The 21,667-nt window shown below is 32.0% G+C and overlaps 1 protein-coding gene across 1 annotated transcript; it reads left to right on the plus strand.

The window, feature by feature from the left end:
- The first annotated feature begins 1,468 nt into the window (after window positions 1-1,468).
- LOC148603532 (heparan-alpha-glucosaminide N-acetyltransferase-like) lies at window positions 1,469-21,621 on the plus strand. The gene is made up of 17 exons (XM_088554059.1): window positions 1,469-1,637; window positions 4,269-4,429; window positions 4,844-4,974; window positions 5,824-5,939; window positions 6,931-7,000; window positions 7,303-7,375; window positions 8,040-8,173; window positions 8,633-8,740; window positions 12,896-13,044; window positions 13,720-13,832; window positions 16,159-16,280; window positions 17,091-17,217; window positions 17,978-18,064; window positions 18,824-18,898; window positions 19,511-19,581; window positions 19,909-20,021; window positions 21,323-21,621. Exons 1-17 carry the CDS (start codon window positions 1,610-1,612, stop codon window positions 21,496-21,498), a joined length of 1,854 nt encoding a protein of 617 aa, XP_088410185.1. The 5' UTR covers window positions 1,469-1,609; the 3' UTR covers window positions 21,499-21,621.
- Window positions 21,622-21,667: the final 46 nt, after the last annotated feature.

A 21,667-nucleotide genomic window follows, 5' to 3' on the forward strand; every position in this document is an offset into this window, starting at 1 on the left:
TGCAATGTTTCTTCCAGATAGTTTAATAGAGCCTTTTGTGCTAATGCTGGGGTAGTCGATGAGCATGTGTAGAGCATGCTCAATATACACGTTTGTTTTACCCAAGCTCTACCTCGCGGAAGTATATATTGAGCGTGCTCACCAACTTACCACAAAAGAGTCTATTCTGGTTTGAAAAAAAAATACCCGTGTATATCCAAATCGTTAGTTAAGGATTTCTGCTATTTATTAATGGTAAAGATGCACGACCATTACCACTGGAAACTGTATAGATGTGTAATTCCAAAAATTCACGAAGTCAGTTACATTTTTTTTTCTCGAAATAATCGCAAAATCTGAATATACAGTACTACTATAACAATGGCTTCTGCTAACATTTTAACCGCTTATTATTCGTTAGTACTACGTATCTTTCCGCAGAAAAGATTTCTAATCCACATAAAGTCATGAAGTTTCTAAACGTGCAATGGTCATTGTACCCCATACGCCAATATAAAACACGGACAAAAAAGCAACACTACCCTGTTTCAGAGATTACAGGAAAAGAACAGGACCTTTGTATATACATAGCAAATGAATATTGAGAGATATATGTTCAGAAATTTGTGTTATTGCATTATAACGGAAAAAGATGCAGTCCACTGCATTCCGTATGTCCTCTTTTTCATTTTTGCATTTTGCATTTAATGTAGACGTGTTTTACTTACCTTTAGTGTCTACACTGACAATTGATTAAATATTTCCTGCATTATCTTCATACATAGTAATAATATTCATTACTTAAACATGTACTGCCAAATATAGAAATCCTTTCACATTTACTTGTGATATACAACTTGTTATATTTTGAAAATATAATGTGTTTAGTTTATAGTTTTGTGAATATTAAAAATAATCCATTGTAGATTCTGTTTTTATTATTTTCAAACAAACTCTGTTTGATAATATAAATTTGTTAAAGTTTGTATGCGTCATATATTTGCTATTTCTTTGGATAAAAGATTCTTACGTCTTTAATTTCGTTATTATATAGGTTTAGTAAGAGCCGACGAAACTCAAGATAATGCACCAAAAATACGTTATCCGAAATTGTTTTACATTAATAACCGTATCCAAAGTATTTAACTATTACTGTACTCGTCACAGCATGTAATAATGTACGCATAATTCAAATAGAAACAGCATATTTGCAAAAGCAAACCCTGATTTATTATGGTCCATCCATCCAATCCTAATAAAATAATAATAAAATTTGATATTCTCCGGAATCAGGGTCAGGTCCATCCGGAGAATGCTTAAACGCCATATAAAACATATTTAGTATAATTTTCAATTCCACAAACTCTCTTCATAAACAATAAACGATATTATGAGAAAGTTACTCGATAGTAGTAGTGTATCTGAACAGTTTGCTGTTGACTTAACAATGATTTACTGGGCAGATAATGGTATAATCTGTTCTTCCAGGTATTCATAGCTAGGTTGCGGTAAAGTTGTCATTTTCTTGTACCACATTTTATCTCTATTTAAATTCATCAGTATATTAGATTTATATGTATAACTACATGACATACTTGCGGTTGAAAATAGGTTATTCTTTCGTTTTGGAATGATGATTCTGGAATGTTTATTAATACGTGAGTTTCTCTTTTTTTACATTAGACTTCGATTTGAATAATATCAATCTGTTTTTTTTTTATAATTTAGTTTTTTAAATTTCGAATTTATAATACTACTACGTCTCTGGTGCACCTTCATATCAAATCCCTGTTATAATTTCAACTTTGAAATTGATAAATATTTTTCGTATTATGAAAACAAGATATTTGTATTATTTTTGTTCAGAAGGATGGGTGGCTCAAATGTTATACTACCAATGAAATGATGTAATAACAATACAGTTATGTATATTTTATGTCATACGTAATGGTATGTCATCGTTACATCGGTATTAGGGTGCAATACATTTATTTAGTATAAATTAAGTACGTTCTTCACCCTCTGTAATATGTTACTAGACATTTATGACATACTTAATCTGCCAAAGAGATATATCTACATGTACTTAATAGATAATAAACAACTACTATTTTGGTCCCAATTTCCGGTTAAGATGATGTCAATATAATTGAATTTTTAATTCAAAGCTGATCGATTTATTCTCAGTCCTTTTTGATATACATACAAGTCTTAAATTTATGATACAGCGAAATCTGGACTGAAAAATAGAAATCTTGTCTAAATCAGACACTTTTAAAGTCAATTAAATCTGAATCTATTTTAGCCTCAATAAACAAATCACCCATCTAAACAAATTTGTGTAAAAGCGGTTTATTTGTGATCAAACGATCATGGATCAGCTGGTTGGGATACAGACGTTTCTTGTTACCACATTTCGTCTCTATCGTGATATGAAATAATCCGACTTCGCATTTAAGGGATTTAAGCTAACGAACAGTTCTGTCAGTGAATATTTAAACAATACAGATACATATAACTGAGTCCTCATCCATGCAGTTAATTTCTAATTAATTAATTAATTAATTAAATTAAACAATTTTATATTTGCCCGATTAGAGAGAGACGAATTATGGTAACAAGAAAATAAACAAATCAAACAGTCCTTTTGGAAAAAATACAAAACGGTTGTTGAAACATATAAGTGAGGTTATTATTATAAAATCTGAACTGAAAACCATACGCACGAAACACACCAGAGTGAGGCTCTAGGATATAACTTAGTTGTGATCATTCACAAGGGTTTTTTTTTTTAATTTAGACATTTTTTTAAATTCATACTATTGTGGCCAACACATCGTTCCTATTTTTATATGTACGAACTCGTTATGCGATATATTATGTAATCATTAGAGTTTTTTTAAGACTGCAACGTTGTAAATAATAACTTTGTGCCTGAGGTAATATTTCATCTACAAATATTGCATATATTTGTTGTATATTTTGCATGAATTTACATGAATGACTGTGCTCTTGTATCAATGCCGTGGCTTTGCATTTTCATAACGCTTTTTATTTTGGAATGTAGTCTACACTTAATTTGATAAAATGTTCTTAAAATGTTTCCTATGCACAAATACCATTATGCAGGTCTTACTAAACTAAATACTAATATTTTCGATTAAAATCATTATACATGTGTATCAATAATGTTAATTTTCATTATTACTTTGTGATATCAAGTTTAACATCACATTCTGGTGGTTTAAAACAGTTAATTATAATAATAATAATAATTGATAATGGAGTTTGTTTTATGGAGATTTTTTTATTACCTTAATCTAATGTTGTCAATTTCGGATATGTTTCCACTACTTCCAAGTTATATTCATTGTTTGCATTGAAATTATTTCGCCCTAGTGTGAATAGTGTTTGACATGTGTCGGGGAGTTTTATTATTGTCGCTAGCTAGATTATACTTACTTGCTTTATGGCGGGTGCTGCTAGTGGAGCAGGATATGCAAACACTTCAAGAGCACCTAATGTCACTTTCGATTTCATTTTGTTTTAGCGCTTTGTTTTTTGTTTTGTTTTTTTTGTTTTTCGTTTTGTTTTTTGTTTTTTGTTTTTTTGTTTTTTGTTTTTTTTTGTGTTGTTTTGTTTTGTTTTTGTTTTTGTATTTGTTTTTTTTTTCGTGTCATGTCATGCTTCCTTTATCTTTAGTTTTTATGTGCATGATTTATTCGATTCGCTACACTGTTTATGTAGATCGACTCTGTCTCATTTGAACATGTTAAAGCCAATTTTTTTACGTATTTGAGTCATCCCACTTCTGACGCTTCGGTGTGTTTTGCTAGATATGATGTTTTATACTTTCTACAATATCCTTTTAAATGAATTTTATAACATTGTTCATTTCAATTCAATAACTTTCTACGGACTTGAAATAGAAAGCCATTTAACAAGTTGTTTCTTAATGTATAAAATATCCATGATTCACTAATGGACGACGACGTACCTTGTTTGTATTCAACTGCTGTATTAATGAGGAAGTGTAGTTCATTCTTATAGGTGTGTTTTTAAGAATCATTGGTATGAAATTAAAAGGCGTTTTAAAATGTTGTTACGGTTGTTTAAAGGGGAAGATAAACAAAAACCTGAATAAAAAATGATATATCACAAAATCCTCCCGGAACAAACAACATCAATGCGAATGGAGCAAATCAGATGTATTGTGCAACGACATTAAGTTACCATGAGAAATACATAATATGATATGAGGATTGTCTCCCTTGCATTGTTTTCCATAGTACCAGTGATTACGGCTGTGCGAAGTTTGAACCGTTATAGCTATGCTGAACGTCGCAGTGATGGACTTCCGGAATTGAAGTTTGACGAGGGATGGCTCACACTTAATGTATCAACAAACTATCCAATACAGGTGTACACCCTCAACGATGAGTGTTGGATCGTAAGTAATCGATAAAGTGGTACTTATAATATGCCTGCTATCGAGCACAAATCAATGCAAACCACTGTTCGTCTAACCATCAATTTCTCGTATAGTCCGTTTCAATTTTATAAATCTTCGAATTAAAATTCTTATAAAACCATAATTCAATTTTTTTTCAACTTTCCCTATTTTTTTTATAGTAGACATGAACCAGAGTTCATATGTACCATAGAAAGGGAACTGCATAAGAAAAGTTCAAAACTTTGAAAATTGAATTTGAAGGAATATTTTATATTTCACTAAAAACTTGGGGCATGAAAGCGATAGAAACGATGCTCTTGAGTTAATATCATTGACCATAAACTGATAATGAATATTTCGTATAGCTCATACACATGTGCATACCTCAGTAGTATTGATTTGTGTTTGCAGTGCCGTTTTGGTCTGGTAACCCAAGTAACAGGTAACCAGTATACCACTATACTGGTAAACACAACATACGGAACATCAGTATCACTCCGAAGGAGACATAGCAACCATCAGCCGGATGAAGAGTTCTGTAGGTACGTTAAGCAATTATTCCTAGATTTGGTTATTGCTTGAATTACAAAAAAATGCTTTTACTCATCATGTGTACTGTTTGCCAAAAATAATAAATGTTGAATAGTCAATGTCTTGAAAAGTGAATAATTTCCAATATATTGTTCGTGTAGCAAATTTCTAAAGAAATTGTATTTTTGTTCCAGTATGTTTATTCAGACAAGACAGAATAACTATAGCTGTTTATGTTCCTAAGTTGCTTTCAAACACAAGCTTTTGTGGGATCAGGTAGAAGTGAAAAATCTGAAACATTTGACGTAATACTTCCACTCATGGAGGTCCTCTGTAATTGAAATTACCAATATTTGATCATTGTATCACTGGAGATATTAAAAAGATATTCATTAAAATGTTGACATTGAGGTTTTCTGCTCCTGCCAATACTTATAATGACAAATAGTGACAAACCACTATTTACATACACATTCAAGTATAGTGAACTAATGCAAATTGAAAAGTTGGTACTGCCAGCTCTTTCAAATTATTCACATATATTTTTCTAGTAAAACAAGCGAGACCTTTGGAATATCAATTGTTTATTCCTACAACGAGTAATATGATTAACTTTTGAAAATGTATTTGGTTAACCCTTGATTAAGTAGCAATCACCTGGTGAGTTTCCTTATTCAACTCACTGAATAATTATCAAAAAGTTTTAAACACTTTATCAATCTAAGACAATCTGATAATTTTCTAGTAAACTACTTTATACATTTCATCATGTAATGATCATGATAGGGAAACCAACCTCTATCGCTGAAGTCAACTTTACTAACTGAAAAATTACGTCTGCGCTCTTACTTGTAAACTAGGTTCCATAGAAAATTTACCGAGGGTGGGAACTATTGGGTGTTTGTCGATGAAGAGTCTTATACAACGGAAAAGTGTGATGCTCTCCTAATCAACAACCCTTTGCCTGCAGAAATGCGTGAGTCTCATCAATTAGTTTTGTACATATTTTCATTAGGATAAAATTAATGCTTTAATATTTGGTAATGCTTCCAATATCTGTCTGAGTAATAATGTCTTTTCTAGTTCAGTGCATATGGAAAAAAAAGTATGGAAAACGTGTTTAGAAATGACGAATAACTTCAGGAAAAACATGAAATTTACAAATATTTAGTATTTTCCATAGGATGTAATAAGTATAAAAAGAGTATAGCTTGCGTACATGTATAAGTTTTAAAACCTAAGGTTATATATTTATCTCGCCTGCTCGATGTTTAAAATATTGGCCCCAATTATTTTCCTATGTGTATTTCCATATATCTTTAAACTTTTAAACATATTAGAAAACGTTGTTGTGTTTGATTTTCTCTAGTGTTGTCATTTTAAACATAAAAGAGATAAAATAGGTAAAATCACACCACTATTCATTTCATCATCACCATTTCTAGCTCTCGTCTCATCTGCTCGATCAAGTTTATCGGTCACGTGAGACGATTAACTAAATCTACAATTTTTAAACATTCTCAGAACCACGATGAAAATAAAAAAATGTGGAGCACTGGCATTTTTACGTAAAGTTTAATTAACATGAACTCATGGCTATATTCATATGACAGGTTCGTTTAACAATGCACTGAACAGCAATATCATTATATCGTTTTAACAGGTGCACCTGGTGCATACTCCCAATTTTTTGTGGAGTCCGAGGTGTCCATTTTCTTATGTTTGTTTGTACGTGATATTTTGGGTTATTTCATTATCTTTGTTATGTGCGTTTGATCTTTATCCTTAGATTTCATTGTTTCGGTTTCTGCTCGAATCTTAGTTTTTCTGCCGCTGTACGCATAATGTATCAAATATTTCAAGAACTTTATATTATGTCTATTTTTTGCTTAGCATCAGTTCTCTTTGAAACAACATTGAGTTTTATAATATTTGATTGTCAACACAAATTTATTCTACATTTTTAGCCATCCTGTACGTTTTTCTCGGACTCTGTGCTTTAGGAGTTGTTATTATCGCTGGAAAAATATTCATAGGGTGAGTCAGTTTTGAATATTAGCATTAAATTTGTGTGTGAAACAAAGTTTTAAGTATCTTTTACAGTGAATATAAAAATAATGGCAGGATGTTAATGTATGCAGCAGTATTTTTAAGTAGAAGTCTGCAGGAGGTGATTCATGCATCTCAAAAACCTAAACTCACCAAATTCACTTATATTTCTTGTCCAGAAACAGAAACAGAACCACCTTACCATATCAGTGAATTTTATATGAATTGGTACTAAAGTGGTTTGATAAGTTCTTTGCTGTTGATATTACATAAGTATAAATTTTTGGTAGGAAAATAAGGAGTAAAAGAAAACTAATGATATCTGACCCAAAGAAGACGTCCAGCAACAAAACAGATTCCGCGGTAAGAAATATTCTGTATTGAAAGTTTTTATGATATCATTTGATTTGATGATGTTGTTCCTAGCGAAATATTTGTCTACTTGTTCTGGCTTCTCACAATGTTATACTAGTTACATTCTGTGATTCCACCATGGTATACCACATATACCACATTCGCAATGGTTTACAAGAGAGCTCATTGATGAAACATTATTTGTTTGGCAATTAAGGCTTGTTTTTCTTGCTGTGGTATAATCAGTTGCAGATTTTGCGGTTTCGGGACTTTTTTGTTGATCTGGATCTGCCCTGAGAATTTCTCTTTCTATGAGCATAAGGATGAGGAGTGTATTCATTATAAAGTAGAAACATCTTTATAATGATCCAGTTTTGTGGTTGAATTCAGGCCCAAGCGCCCCAATACTTGAAAAATGTTTGAGAAAATACTTAATTGTTTGTGACGTAATTAGTTTCAAGTTTTGTGGCGGTGAGGTCTGGTCTCGCGTTTATATAAAAGGTGTGGAGGTTTCATCAAAGTTTAGTGTATTCCTTTTTGGTACAGAGTTTTACTTTGAGGCCTTGCTGTTTGACATTCCATACAGTTTTTTTATTGCCATCCACAAAACTTTTACAAATTCCATTTGATTATAAATGTTGCAGAATTAAGCTTTATTTATTTGAAATTTTAGGGTCCACAGAAGGTCACAGTTAATTCAACGGAGTTGGATATTCCTCAAAACGGTACAGTGCTTACTACTGAAATAAAAGAACATTCGACCGAACCATCACGAACTCGTCTAAAATCATTGGATACTTTTAGGGGGTAATTCACTACTTTTATTCTAGCATGCATGATTTTTTTTTCAAGAGTTCTATAGTGCAACACTGCTTTACAGTTTACAGTTTGTTAATTCGTTTAGATCAAAATGTATATTTTATTATTACTTAAGTACCATATAAATATATATACAAATGTACAAATGTTATTAAGTCAGGTGTCGCCCCGTCGTCAAGCTCTAGAAATTCAATGATTGACGAGAGATTTATCAATTTACAATAGCATGCAACTATTTATATGTATTTTCCTTCAACAAACTATTTGCGAAAGATTTGTTTTCCACAATTATTTAAAAACATGAAATCGACACTCCTTCTAATGTATACCGATTCTCTTGGATGAAAGTTTAGATCTAGCATGTCTTTACATCGGTGTTGTAAACAATCCTTATCTATATCTTATGATATTTTCATGAATCTAATATGATGCGCTCACCTTTTTCAGTCTTAGTCTTGTCATCATGATCTTTGTAAACTTTGGTGGAGGTGGCTACTGGTTTTTTGATCATCCACCATGGAATGGCCTGACTGTAGCAGATCTTGTTTTTCCATGGTAAGTGAAATGCATTGTCCTTCTCACTGACACGATCTAATAGTCAAATTACATTTCCATATGAAGTATAATGAATTGTCCTTTTTACTGGCACGGTCTGATAAAGTCGCATTACATTTAAATGGGAAGTATAATGCATTGTCCTTCTCACTGACACAGTCTGATAAAGTCAGATTACATTTCAATAAAGAGTATAATGAACCGTGCTTCTCACTGGCACGATCTAACAAAGTCAGATTACATTTCCATATGAAGTATAATGAATTGTCCTTTTCGCTGACAGGTCTGTTAAAGTCGGATTACATTGCCATGTAAAAAAATGAATTGTACTTCTCATTGGCAAGGTCAGATAAAGGCTTATTACATTTTCATGGGAAGTATAATGAATTGTCCTTCTCACTGACACAGTCTGATAAAGTCTTTTTACATTTCCATGGAGGAATAATGTATTGTCATTCTCACTGACACTGTCTGATAAAGTCTTATTACATTTCCATAGAGGAATAATGTATTGTCCCTCTCACTGACACAGTCTGATAAAGTCTTATTACATTTCCATGGGAAGTAAGATGCATAGTCATTCTCACTGACACGGTCTGATCAAGTCTTATTACATTTTCTTGAGAAGTATAAAACATTGTTCTTCTCACTGGCACGATATAATAAAGTCATATAACATTTCCATGAGAAGTATAAAACATTGTCCTTCTCACTGGCACGGTATGATAAAGTCAGATTACATTTCCGCGGGAAGTATAATGTAGTGGCCTTCTCACTGGCGCGGTCTGATGAAGTCTTCTAACATTTCCATGGGAAGCATAATGCATTATCCATTTCACAAACACGGTCTGATAAAGTCTGATTACATTTCCATTGGAAGAATAATGAATTGGGCTCCTCTTCTGGTTAGATGGTTCCAGATTTCGTTTTCCATGGTACGCATAATGTATTTTTGCCCATGGAATGACCTACTATGGTAGATTTAGTTTTGTTTTTGGCAAGTTTGATAATGTTTCTTACATCTGGAGACAGGGAAAGTCTGATTCTGGTTTATTTGTTTTTATGGTACATAACTATAATACAAGTTGACCTCACCATAGTCGTTTAACCGTTGCTGACCAAGTCCGTTACAGTGTCTTTCCCAGAAAGCGTCTGACTTTTGCAGTGTTCGTCTTAGGATATGACGTATTTCTTTAGATTCCCCTATATAAAGGATTTGATGGATCGGTATTACGTGTAACACACGGTTTTGGTAATAAAAAAGTGCATAAGATGATCAATGCCTGTATTCTAATTTAAAAAGCTGTATGTTGATCTCTAATACATAAGAGGTAATTTGCAATACTCTATATTATTGTGCGTGCGCGCACAAACGTTTCTAAAAGGAAAACTTAATCACTGAGAGGAAATGTCTAGTATAAAACGACCATCCTGGTAATCAAAATAGGTTATAGTTTATTATTAAAGAATATTAAAATCTTATTCATACAAATTTTCTCAATATACACATTTTTATCACAACCAGTCCAAAATATGGGCAAAAATATACCAAAGTGTGAACAATTGAACAATGTAAATACATCAAAATCTATTTTTTTTATATCATGTTTTTTTTTCCTTGATTGAAGAAGTTTTACTCAGTATTTTTTCTTAGTTTCGGCAATGAAAATTTACATTTCAAGCATTGTTCATCTAAGTTCTAAAAAATTGTATTGTAAAAAATATCAAACGTTTAACATGTACTAATTATTAGACCGAAACGACCCAGCATATAACAACCAAGGGTTAATGCTTTAACGGAGTGCGTGACGGACAACAAGACAAAAAAACTGCTTTCATTTACATATTAATAATTTCCACTACAGAGAAAAATAAGAGACAAGAGTGACAAATGTGTGGGTTTAACTTTTATGCTTATTAAACTACAAATCAGGATATTGACATGTGACGTCACAGTATAATACATGTTTATACAAACACAGTTTTTTAATGTATTTCAAAGTCAAGGGAACGAAAAGACGACCTTTGTCATTTTTTGCTTGTACATATTTTGTTTCCAGAAAAGTGATAATTGAAGAAATATTTGGTCAATTAAATTGAACGGGCAACTTTCGTTTGTTTTGGTGGTATGACGTGATTGTTTTAATTATATTAAAGCATATCGCTATCCCTGCGTACACTTGTCATACGTCAAAACCAATGCTCTTGAAAATTCTATTTATTTTATTTTCATGCTTATGAATTTTTCTATAAATAAATGTATTACTAAATGTCTGAATGTTCTCACATGAGGTTTTACGCAGAGACTTTAATGGCGATGATGGTCCCACATACAGCACCTGAACCGATCCGTGCAACGAAAATTACGATCGGTCATCGATCACCGATCAGTTTCCGGTCAGTCATCGATCTGTCAAACCGATCCATTATACTGGTGAACGCATCACGTGACCGCAGAGCGGTCAATGTATTTTACGGTTTTTGTTGTTTTCTTTGTCAATTTTACACATATTTACATAATGTGATAGATTTAAACAATTTATACTTTTATTTTACATTTATTGTATTTAAAACAGATCTTATATCATTGTACATAACAAAACTGCGATCAGATCGGTTACCGGTCATCGGTCATCGATCCGTCAACGATCAATCAGTAAACGGTCATCCATCCGTCAAATCGTTGCGCGGACCGGTTCAAGGACTGTAAGTGCTTAGGCCGAAACAATTTTGCCAAGCCATCACTTCACTTGATCGGTTTTAAACTGTCTGTCTTCTATATTCAATCTGTTTATAAATGTTGACACGCCTAATGTTGTTCTGAATTGTTTTGAGTTTCTGTTTTTCAGATTTGGAATGTTTTTTTAAGTGATAAAGTCATTTGTTTTCGAACGTTTTGGGTCGGACTGCAATGCTTCTCTTTTAAAAGTTCAATTGTTTCTACTGTCTTTTAATAAACATATACATTAGTTAAGTAGCTCCTTTAGCTTGTGTGAATATAGTGAATATAAAACATATTTAAAAAACAATGACTTAAACAGAAGAATGAATCTTAAAAATGATTTCTTATCATACCACACTTACAAAGAGGTTATATAGTGATAGGGATATCCATCCGTCCTTCCTTTACAAAGGGGTTATATAGTGATAGGGATATCCACCTGTCCTTCCTTTACACAAGGGGAGGGCATTTCTTATCCATCACTTCTTACACACCACTGAATGGAATTGAATGATTTTTCACAGAATCTATGTTACATGTTCGCATTGTGTTCCTTCTATTTTAGAATTCGATTCGAATCGATTCCCATAGCAAGACATAGACATTGTCAGTTTTGATATAGACGAATAGGGGAACCCATTTCTTATCCGTTATTTCTCTTATACCAGTAAATGGATACTTTCACAGAATCTTTATTATATGTTCGAATTGTCCACCTCCCATTTTAGATTTTGATCCGATAACTAAACAGGTAGTTTTCATTTGTTTATATAGGGACAAGAGAGAACCCATTTCTTATACCAAACTCCTCCTATACCACTGAATGGAATTGAATGAAACTTTCACAGAATCTTTATTACATGTTCCTATTGTGCCCCATCTATTTTAGATTTTGATCGAACCAATTTGGGAGTTTCACATAGCAAAATATGGTTTCTCAATAAGGGGGCGATGGGACTATCTCTGATCTGGTACTCCTCCTGTACCACTGAAAGGAATTATATTGAATGAATCTTTCACGAAAAGTCATTACATGATCCCATAATGCACCTTCTATTTTGAATTTTAATCCAAATCAAAATGATGGTCAAAGGGTGCATGTTATCAAATGGGGGAGTGTGGGGTATCAAGTTACTGTGCATTGCTCACAATTTTCCTAGTTTTATCTCATTTTGAAATAAAATAAGCAAACCAAGTGTGATGGCAGAATGGTTAATTTATTTATTACTTGACTATTTTTACCAATAATCGGAAATAAGGAATTGTTAAAGATGTGTTAATTATTGCTTGAAAAAGCGAAAATTGGAGCAGAATTCTCTTCAAAATAGTTATATCAAAAATTGAAATATGTTAACAATTCACAAAAATTATTAGATTCAACATAATCCCTGTGAACTTTTATCCTCTATTTGAATTCATTTTGTTATAACTAGGTTCATTTTTATCATGGGGACGTCGATGAATTTCTCATTCAAAGGAATGATCAGGAGAAAGAAGACGAGGCTGCAAATCTTTCTTAAAGTAGTCAAAAGAGCGGCTCTACTGTTTGCGTTTGGAATAATACTAAATACAAACTGGGGTCGTAAGTATTTGATTTCTTTGTATGTTTTAGGCAAACAGAGGACGTTTACTACTGCTTTGATTTTGCGTCCCCCTTTTTTTTCCATTTTTTTCCATTTTGTTTTTTGTTTTTTGTTGTTTTGTTTTGTTTTGTTTTGTTTTTTTTTTTTGTTATTTAAAACTTTTTGTTTCTATGTGAACCGAATTCGTTTTGTTGCGCTCATATTTGATTTCTCTCACAAAGAACCAATCCACAAGTTAAATAGGTACACATTTGCATACAAATGACATTATTAAATTGACAGTTTTAGTTTATAACAACCTTATAGCTTAGTTTGTGTAGAATTACATGCTAGGCATCTTAAATTAGGCATTAATTTCGATTTTGATACGTGGATCTAGTTATTTTTTTATTGGGATAGCTATTTCGTAGTCATGTCTGTCAAACTGCTAGGTGCTTTGTTTGCATACGTTTATGTAATATGGAAACAAACATGATATAACCTCAGTAGGGCAATTTTAGATGCGTAATTATAACGAATGAAAAACATCACATTTAATTTCTTCTCTGAGTGGTTGTATAACGAAAAATATTCTAGTTTCTTTCGGCTGTGATATTAAAACAGATAAAAACTTTTAATTGAGCAATTTATTACTTAGTATAACATTGCACCTTGCACATGCTCTTAATTTTCAGCTGTCGATTTGGAACACCTAAGGATACCAGGTGTGCTCCAGAGATTTAGCCTGACCTATCTTGTACTTGGACTAATTGAGCTTGTATTTATGAATAACTACAATATCCCTAAGGCATGTTGAATAATTACTTTGTAATCTTTAATGATCTGATATGAGTCTGAATCTTTCAACTTTCTTTAGACTAAGTACAGTTTGTTCTGGTTTTATGTTTAGTTGTAACAGCATCTTTATCAAAAACGGACGGTAGGTTACTTATACATGCAAAAACCTACTTAACTTACATTTATCTTTTTTTCAGACTTAGTAACAGATCACATTATCAACTTTAGTTTTTCATTCGGTTGTTGCACTTTTGATAAAGATATTTATATATTGTACATGAAATTGGTACTATGCAAGAGTTATCGAACTTGATTTGGCTGATTTTTGTGAAGGATGAATGTAGGATTTTCTAAAAATACATATTTGTAAACAGAAAGGACTATCGTTATGAAAAAAATATAGTGTATGTAGACTGTTAAAGCATCGTTTGTTCGGTGGGTTAATCGACACCACGAATCATCTCTACCATAGGTAGTTCCTGAATTTTATATTGACTGCTACTTATAACGTTATTAAACTCATTCTGCACAGCAAGTATTTCTTTAAGTAGACAGAAATGTAATAATTTTGTTTAAAAAAAACAGAAAAAAAAGCAAAAACAAAAGTAGAGATGACACCTTTGCTCACCCAGTGTTTAACGGAAATATAGTTCATAAAGCACTTATTTTAAACTAATTCGATGAATTTATCAACTGCATGCCTTTCATATATTTTGTAAAGGGTATTTTGGTTTCAAAATTCGTCCACTGGAATTGTAGTCATCGATTATTTCTAATATTGGTAGTTTTAATGGTCATTCTTTGATATGATCTGAGCGTTCTTTAATTGGATATTTCATCTAGTCTATATGGTGTATGTTTAGGAATTCCTATGAGATAATTTATTATTGAGTGAATTTTGTTGGGGTGTTTTTATTGTTTTTTTAAGTTAATCTTTGACATTATATTAAAAAGAGGGGGTTAAGAACTTATAAAACTAGTCCACAGTCAGGCAATATTGGTCATTTATATGTCTTTAAGTCTTTATTTTTCTTTTAACTTTTATTTTGGAAAAAGTATCATCGTTTTGTTACCGTAGATTAATTCTTTTTTTTTGTCGAGGAACCTTCAGAACTTGTGGTAGACCTTTCGGTGATGTCATATGGTACTTCCGTTCTAACTAACCTAAGAAAATCAACTTTTTATATATTTTTGCCAAAAAAATGTCTAGTAAAATAAAATTGTCTTTGTTAAGTTTATTAATAGATACTTTTGTAACATACGTTATTTTGTATGAATTTCTATATATTAAATCATTAACATCGAATGGTCTATAATCTGTGATTCAAATAATTTCAACTTAAATAATGCTTTGATTAAGGAACAAATGTGGACGGAATTTGATTAAATATATTTTATTCATGCTTGTTTTTTTTTAATGTTAGAGAATTTCGAGAAAGTTATTCTTGAAGATCCAACTTTGGGATAAATTTCGCTTTTTCAGAAATTTAACTGCTTTACAGTTAATATAACGTTTACTGCTTCAAAGTTGTATATTACATGACTTAGATTTAAAATAAAAACAATTTTAAGGGTCACAGGACAAATGGGATTGATATATGATTTAGATAAGTAGAAGTATTATTTTTGTAAGTCTTTTATTCTTTTTACCGATATTTATGAAAAGAATTTTTGGATCCTATTTCGAGCCTGCACGTCGGACTTCTATTTCCTGTTTAACAAAAACGGCCATTTCTGTCTTTAACCCATTTTCATACAGAATAGTATTAAAACTTTCATCAAAGCCCAAATGAGTACAATGAATTCACGAATCAGTCAACAAATATTTCTTTAAGTGCATTAAACTTAAGTAAAGTTGTTAAATTTAGTCTTAATTGACATTCTAATGAACAGATTATGAACATATTTTTAATGGAAACTATTCTGTCTGAATACTTCTGAGTCAACAATTAAATCATATTGCATCCACGTGGTTGCATCTGAGATCTTTTTGTACTTATTTGTTACATAATAAAGAATATGTAAGAAATGATTCATGGAAGTACATGCGGCGTGAAATTTTATTCTTAAAATATACATTTTAAATAAGATTCATTTGGTCTGAACAGAAGCAGTATTTTTGTTTATGTATAACGACCTGGTCACTAGAAAAGTCGATGTAGATATTTCAAAATTGATCTCGTAGTCGGGTGCCATAAAGGATATTTCTTTACAGTACTGAAAATGTGCTCTTTGTCAAAACAATTAGAAAAATGATGAAAGTTTCCTTTTCTGCCAGTGTTGCATGAAACTTAATTGTACTACAGGAAAGTATAGCTGGTACATTTTTGTTACAGGAACGAAAATTGAGAGCTCTGGGAGACATTATATCACTAGCGCCACAGTGGTTAATTTCTCTTGGAATATTAGCGGTGCAGATCATTATAACTTTTAAACTCCATGTACCAGGCTGTCCTACGTACGTACTGGTATCTAGTTATTGGGTGTTATCTCTGAATATTCAGTTGTTTTGTTTTCCTGTCATAACAGACGACAATATCTTACTCGATAGTTACAAATGAATGTTTTTGGTAAAACAAAGAATCACGAGAGGTATATTGTATTTTAGCTGCGAAACGTAGCTCTAACTATTTTTTTTTGTATTTTTTTAATGTTAGATCGCAAAATCAAAAAAAAAAAGATCAAGAGCTACGATTTGGCAGCTAATTGTATTTGTAATAATGAAATATGAGAATCAGCGTCGATCACAGGTATGACGTCACCATGCTTTTTTTCCGTTATGACCGAACTAATGGTCAACCATTTTTTCTGAAATCGACCGCTAAATCTGATCAACTGGCATGCTGTTGATAGAATCGTAGTAGAAATATTCTGATACAGGCCGGTCCTGTTGAAATATGATAATCAACCGCTAATTGAGGAAAGTTCTTTGTTTCAGTAATCTCAGGGATAAAGAATATTCTCTGTTAAGAAAAACATCAAACTGTAAAAAAAAAACTCTCATCTTACACCCTTTTATCAAAAGTCGTTGCTTCATTGTCTATCCCCTTTCTATGTTGCATACGATTATGACACATTGTTTAAAACAATGTAGTCTTTTCCTTCTGTTTTGTTGAAAAGGGACAATAAAAGGTATGCTATAACTGTTGACTTCAACTATGTTATCGATTTACTTTTTGAATCTGCTTTGAATGTCTTTTTAATATAAAATGATGTCATGAAAGATTTCCTTAACCGAGTAGAATCTCTAATCCTTTGCAATTTGTAGCGGCTATATTGGTCCTGGAGGTCTGCATGATAGCGGATTATATTACAACTGTACAGCAGGTGCAGCATCATATATCGATGTAATGGTACTAGGCAAAAATCACATTTACGGGAACCCAACACCTAAGGTGACTTGTAAATTCAAAATGGAAGAGTATAGAAGCTTCAAACGGAATGATCATGTTTTGAAAAGATACAGCCTGAAACCTCAAATTACCACACGGATAAGTTGTAAAATTAACATCAAAAGTAACAAAACACATAATGATATGAGAAGCATAGACCTAGCCGGAGTCTGTTGTCCTGGTCTCGATTTCACAAACAGTCATAAGTGTAAAGTTGATCGTAAGTAATGACGTCATAAATTATAATAGCATTGTGACATCATGATTTACGATCTATTTCACACTTACGACTTTTTGTGAAACCGACGTCTGAAGATTTACTTCGTTATTTAATTTTAAAAGTAAAAATGATATATAAGATGTTGTAATCATGTCGTCTGTATCAAAAAGAAAACGGTTTGATGCATAGGATTCTCTATATAGGACTGTATAACGCCTGATAGAGTGTTCTAACATGAGGTTTTCCTAAACTTTATTGGGGTTTCTTCAAATCTTTGATCTAACGAATTTGTCATTAATCGAGTTAATGTAAGATGTTATAACAAGTATATTAGATGAGTTTGTGTATACTCATGGTGTTTATAATTATCCCAAATTGTGGATACAATATGATTATGATATGGTAATCATGCGATAGTCATACAATGTATGTAAACTGAATTAACTTATCATGCACGTTTTATGACCCAAACTATATGGTTGGCATTTGTGGCATTTTTTTTTTGCTGTGTATATTATAATCACTATAAATATCACTTTTCAGAAAATTTATCAAACGTCAACGCCTCATGATCCCGAAGGTATTTTGGGGACACTTACCTCAATATTCATGTGTTTCCTGGGAATTCAGGTATGCTTTTCCTCCGCTGACCTCATTTCCTGGTAAATTACGTAAAATTAATATTATCTCTATAGTATACTTTCTATTTACGTGTTAAAGAGTTGCTCGATTCATTTTTCTTTGAGGTTACTGACTGATAATTTCCTTACTCAGTACAAAAGAGTGAAAAGGGAAATTATTTCTGGAAACTAAGTACGAATATGATAGTGTCAATATGGCGAGTTTGTAAAAATGTCTTTGTAATTTATTATTCAATAAGACGTGTTTTTGTAATCATGATTCTGTTGTAATTATCGATTTGGTCTGAATTTACAAAGTAAAACATAATAAGCCAATATCAGTCAATGTAGAAAAAAGAACATATTAATACAAAAATTGTCATCGATGAGAAATGGCAGGCATTTCCATCGTTAAATTCTTATATGAACTTTTCATAAAGGAAGAAAAGTGATCAACAGAGTAAAATCTGTTTTATTCAAAACATTTATTATAAATGAAGATTGCATGAAAGGTATTAAACAATTACATTCTTTGTAATGCATATAGAATTTATATTTTACGAAGCCAGTCTGAATTTAAAAATAGTCAACTTGACCATCACAAACCCGTGAAGCGTTCACTAGTTGCATATGTTGAGTAGGCGTCATCAGATGTTCTGGCATATTGGCAACATATTAGAAGGATAAATATCATTATATATACTAGACATACTTGTATAGAATTATTAGTAATTATTTATTATATTATTAGTAACCTTTGTTCGAACAGGCTGGAAGAGTTCTGGTTTGTTTTAAGTCTCACAGGTCGAGAATCATTAGATGGGTTTTATGGGGCATAATAACGGTAAGTTGGCATTGTTGCCATGTCTAGTGCTACTTCCTAGACGTTGTTTATTGTTTAATGATAATATAAGCTAATGAGTGAAAACGATCAAAACTATGCAGTCCTTTGTGTGTGTGTGACACTAACTAAAACTAATAAGTTTATTCATTCTAGAAGGTTAAACATTTTGCATTTTGCTTCGTTTGTATATTCCATTTTATAAAGCAGGAATTATATTGATGGATATTTAAAAGTATATACATCAACAATTTCATCTGCAGATCGCAGGTCCTATAACCGATTTCTGGTTTACTTATAATTAAACATTTATAACCAGGATGTGAAAAAAAATCCTGAGCAGCACTACTCCTTACAAATCCGCAAAACTGTTTGCGGGCACTATAGTAAATTGCTTAAAGAGGCAGTGTTACTTACTGAGTGTTGTAGATATACGAAATTGCCTTTGTAAATAAGATTGACTCATTTTACATCAGATTGGACATGAAAAAAAAGAAGAAAAGTATTCTTTACAAAGCATAAACCACACACACATAAACATTAGCCTTTGGTTGAATTGATATATGAAATGACGTTTTATTTAATTAGATTAGTTGACATTCAAAATATTTACAGGGAGCAGTGGGTGCACTTCTGTGCAAGTGTTCTAAGAATGATGGCTGGATCCCCCTAAATAAAAATCTATGGTACGTACCTAGGAATTCATCGTATACCTAATGTCTTAGTTGTGTGGAAATAAGGGTATCTTGATTAAAAAGTATAGGTAATTCAGGGACCAAAGTACAGACGTAAAAACCAAAATAAAACAAAAACGTAAAACAAAATATTGATATATACAGTTACAAGGGAACAAACTATTGAATGTTGCACCGTTTTAATTACATAATCATATTTTTCGTTGAACCCAGTAGGGTAAGCTATCTGTATTTTTAAGACGAAGATGCATAACTTTAAACAATCATTCATTCGTAAAAGTGACGTATATACAATGTAATAATAGTTTCGCTTTTTAGGTCACCATCATTTGTCCTTGTGACAGCATGTTTTGCCTTCTTTTTGCTTACTGCAATGTACATATGCATCGATATCGTCAAAATATGGGATGGAGACCCGTTCATATATCCAGGTAAGAGTAATCAAGGGAACCAATATTTTAGCAAAAATTAAAAGAATGTAACCTAGGGAGAAAGACAAGACATGGAAAACAGAGACACACAACAAAGAACATGAAATAAACAAAATATTACATACAAAGTAATATTTGTTCATGTTTTAGTGGTAACGTTGATTGATTGATTGATGTAATATTCTTCTCTAATATATACTATTCAATTGAAAGGCTTGTTGGAAAAAGGCGATAATGTTTTCGTTGAAACATGGAAAAAAAAGAAGGAAAACCTTAGTGCTTCTATTTTTGCCTCCTTCGAGTCCTACTGTGGTTCATAAAAAAAAGCTTTGGCAAATTTAAAATATCAATGTCTTCAGTTAGTAGAATTCATAAATCCATATATTGGTTAGACTGCCAAAACACCTGTTTTTCCAACATATTTGCTATATTTTCTCTACCAAAAATTTCTTACATAAATAACAAGCTAGACCAATCGACGTCTGGACCTGCGTCGCACTGCAGCTGTGATTTTAGTTGCTTAGGGAAATGCAACGAAGAGAAGTGTTTTGACAGATATGCAGAACTATGGAACATAATTCCCACAAAAATTAGAGAATCAAAAGTTCCTGATAATACGCACAAAATATGGCATTCTTGATACGTATCAAGTTTTATAAATTCTGTTCAGAAGATTTATAGGAATTGCAATGACAAGATGATACAAGGTGTTTTCAGTAAATATATAAGTTCGGAGGGGTATAACTCCTATAAAAATTAGAGAATAAAAATTTACTGATAATATGCGCAACTTCATATGGTGTTCTTGCTAAATACCAAGTTTTATGAATGTCTGTAGAGTGGTTTCAGAGGAGTTGCGATGGCAAGCTGATACATAATGATTATCGGTAAATTTCTACGCTCTAAGGAGCATAACTCCCATAAAAATCAGAGAATTAAAATTTCTTAATTTTATGCACAACTGCACATGGAGTTCTTGCTAAAAACAAGTTTCATGAAATTCTGTTGATAGTTTCAGAGGAGTTGTGATGACAAGCTGATACATCCTGATTCATGGTAAATTTCTACAGTTCAAAGGGTTATAACTCCCATAAAAATTAGAGAATAAAAAATTCCCAATAGTATGCATAACTACATATGGTGTTCTTACTTAACACAAGTTTCAGATGAGCTGCGATGTTAAATTGGAGTGTTACGGACGGACAGAGTGAGACTCCTAGACCTGCTTCCGCCTTAGGCGACTCGGATAAAAATCATACAATGGACATCAATGACTCATGACCGCGCTATTTTCATTTTAGGTATGAATTCGATAGTTGTTTACTGCTGTCACGACATCTTCTACCGATTTTTCCCTGTAAATTGGAAGGTACATGAAGACCACTCCAGTCTCCTTTTAAAAGCTGTTTGGGACACTGCCATATTTGTTGTGCTGGCCTATGTACTTTTCAGGAAGAAAATATTTGTTGCACTGTAAACCATGTTTATAAGATTTCAGATGTTTAAAGTGCCTATAAGTTTGTCTCCCACTGTTAATTCCATGTAGAATTGTTACACTTAATTATAAAAAGCATTAACAAATAAATCATTTTTATTATAATACTCTACTTCCACTTATCTCTTTTAAGTGTGGTTTTAAGAATACT

This window comes from Perna viridis, chromosome 11 (genome assembly GCF_037379345.1).
Source record: "Perna viridis isolate PV_CMFRI_1.1 ecotype Kerala chromosome 11, ASM3737934v1, whole genome shotgun sequence".
Lineage (NCBI taxonomy): Eukaryota > Metazoa > Mollusca > Bivalvia > Mytilida > Mytilidae > Perna > Perna viridis.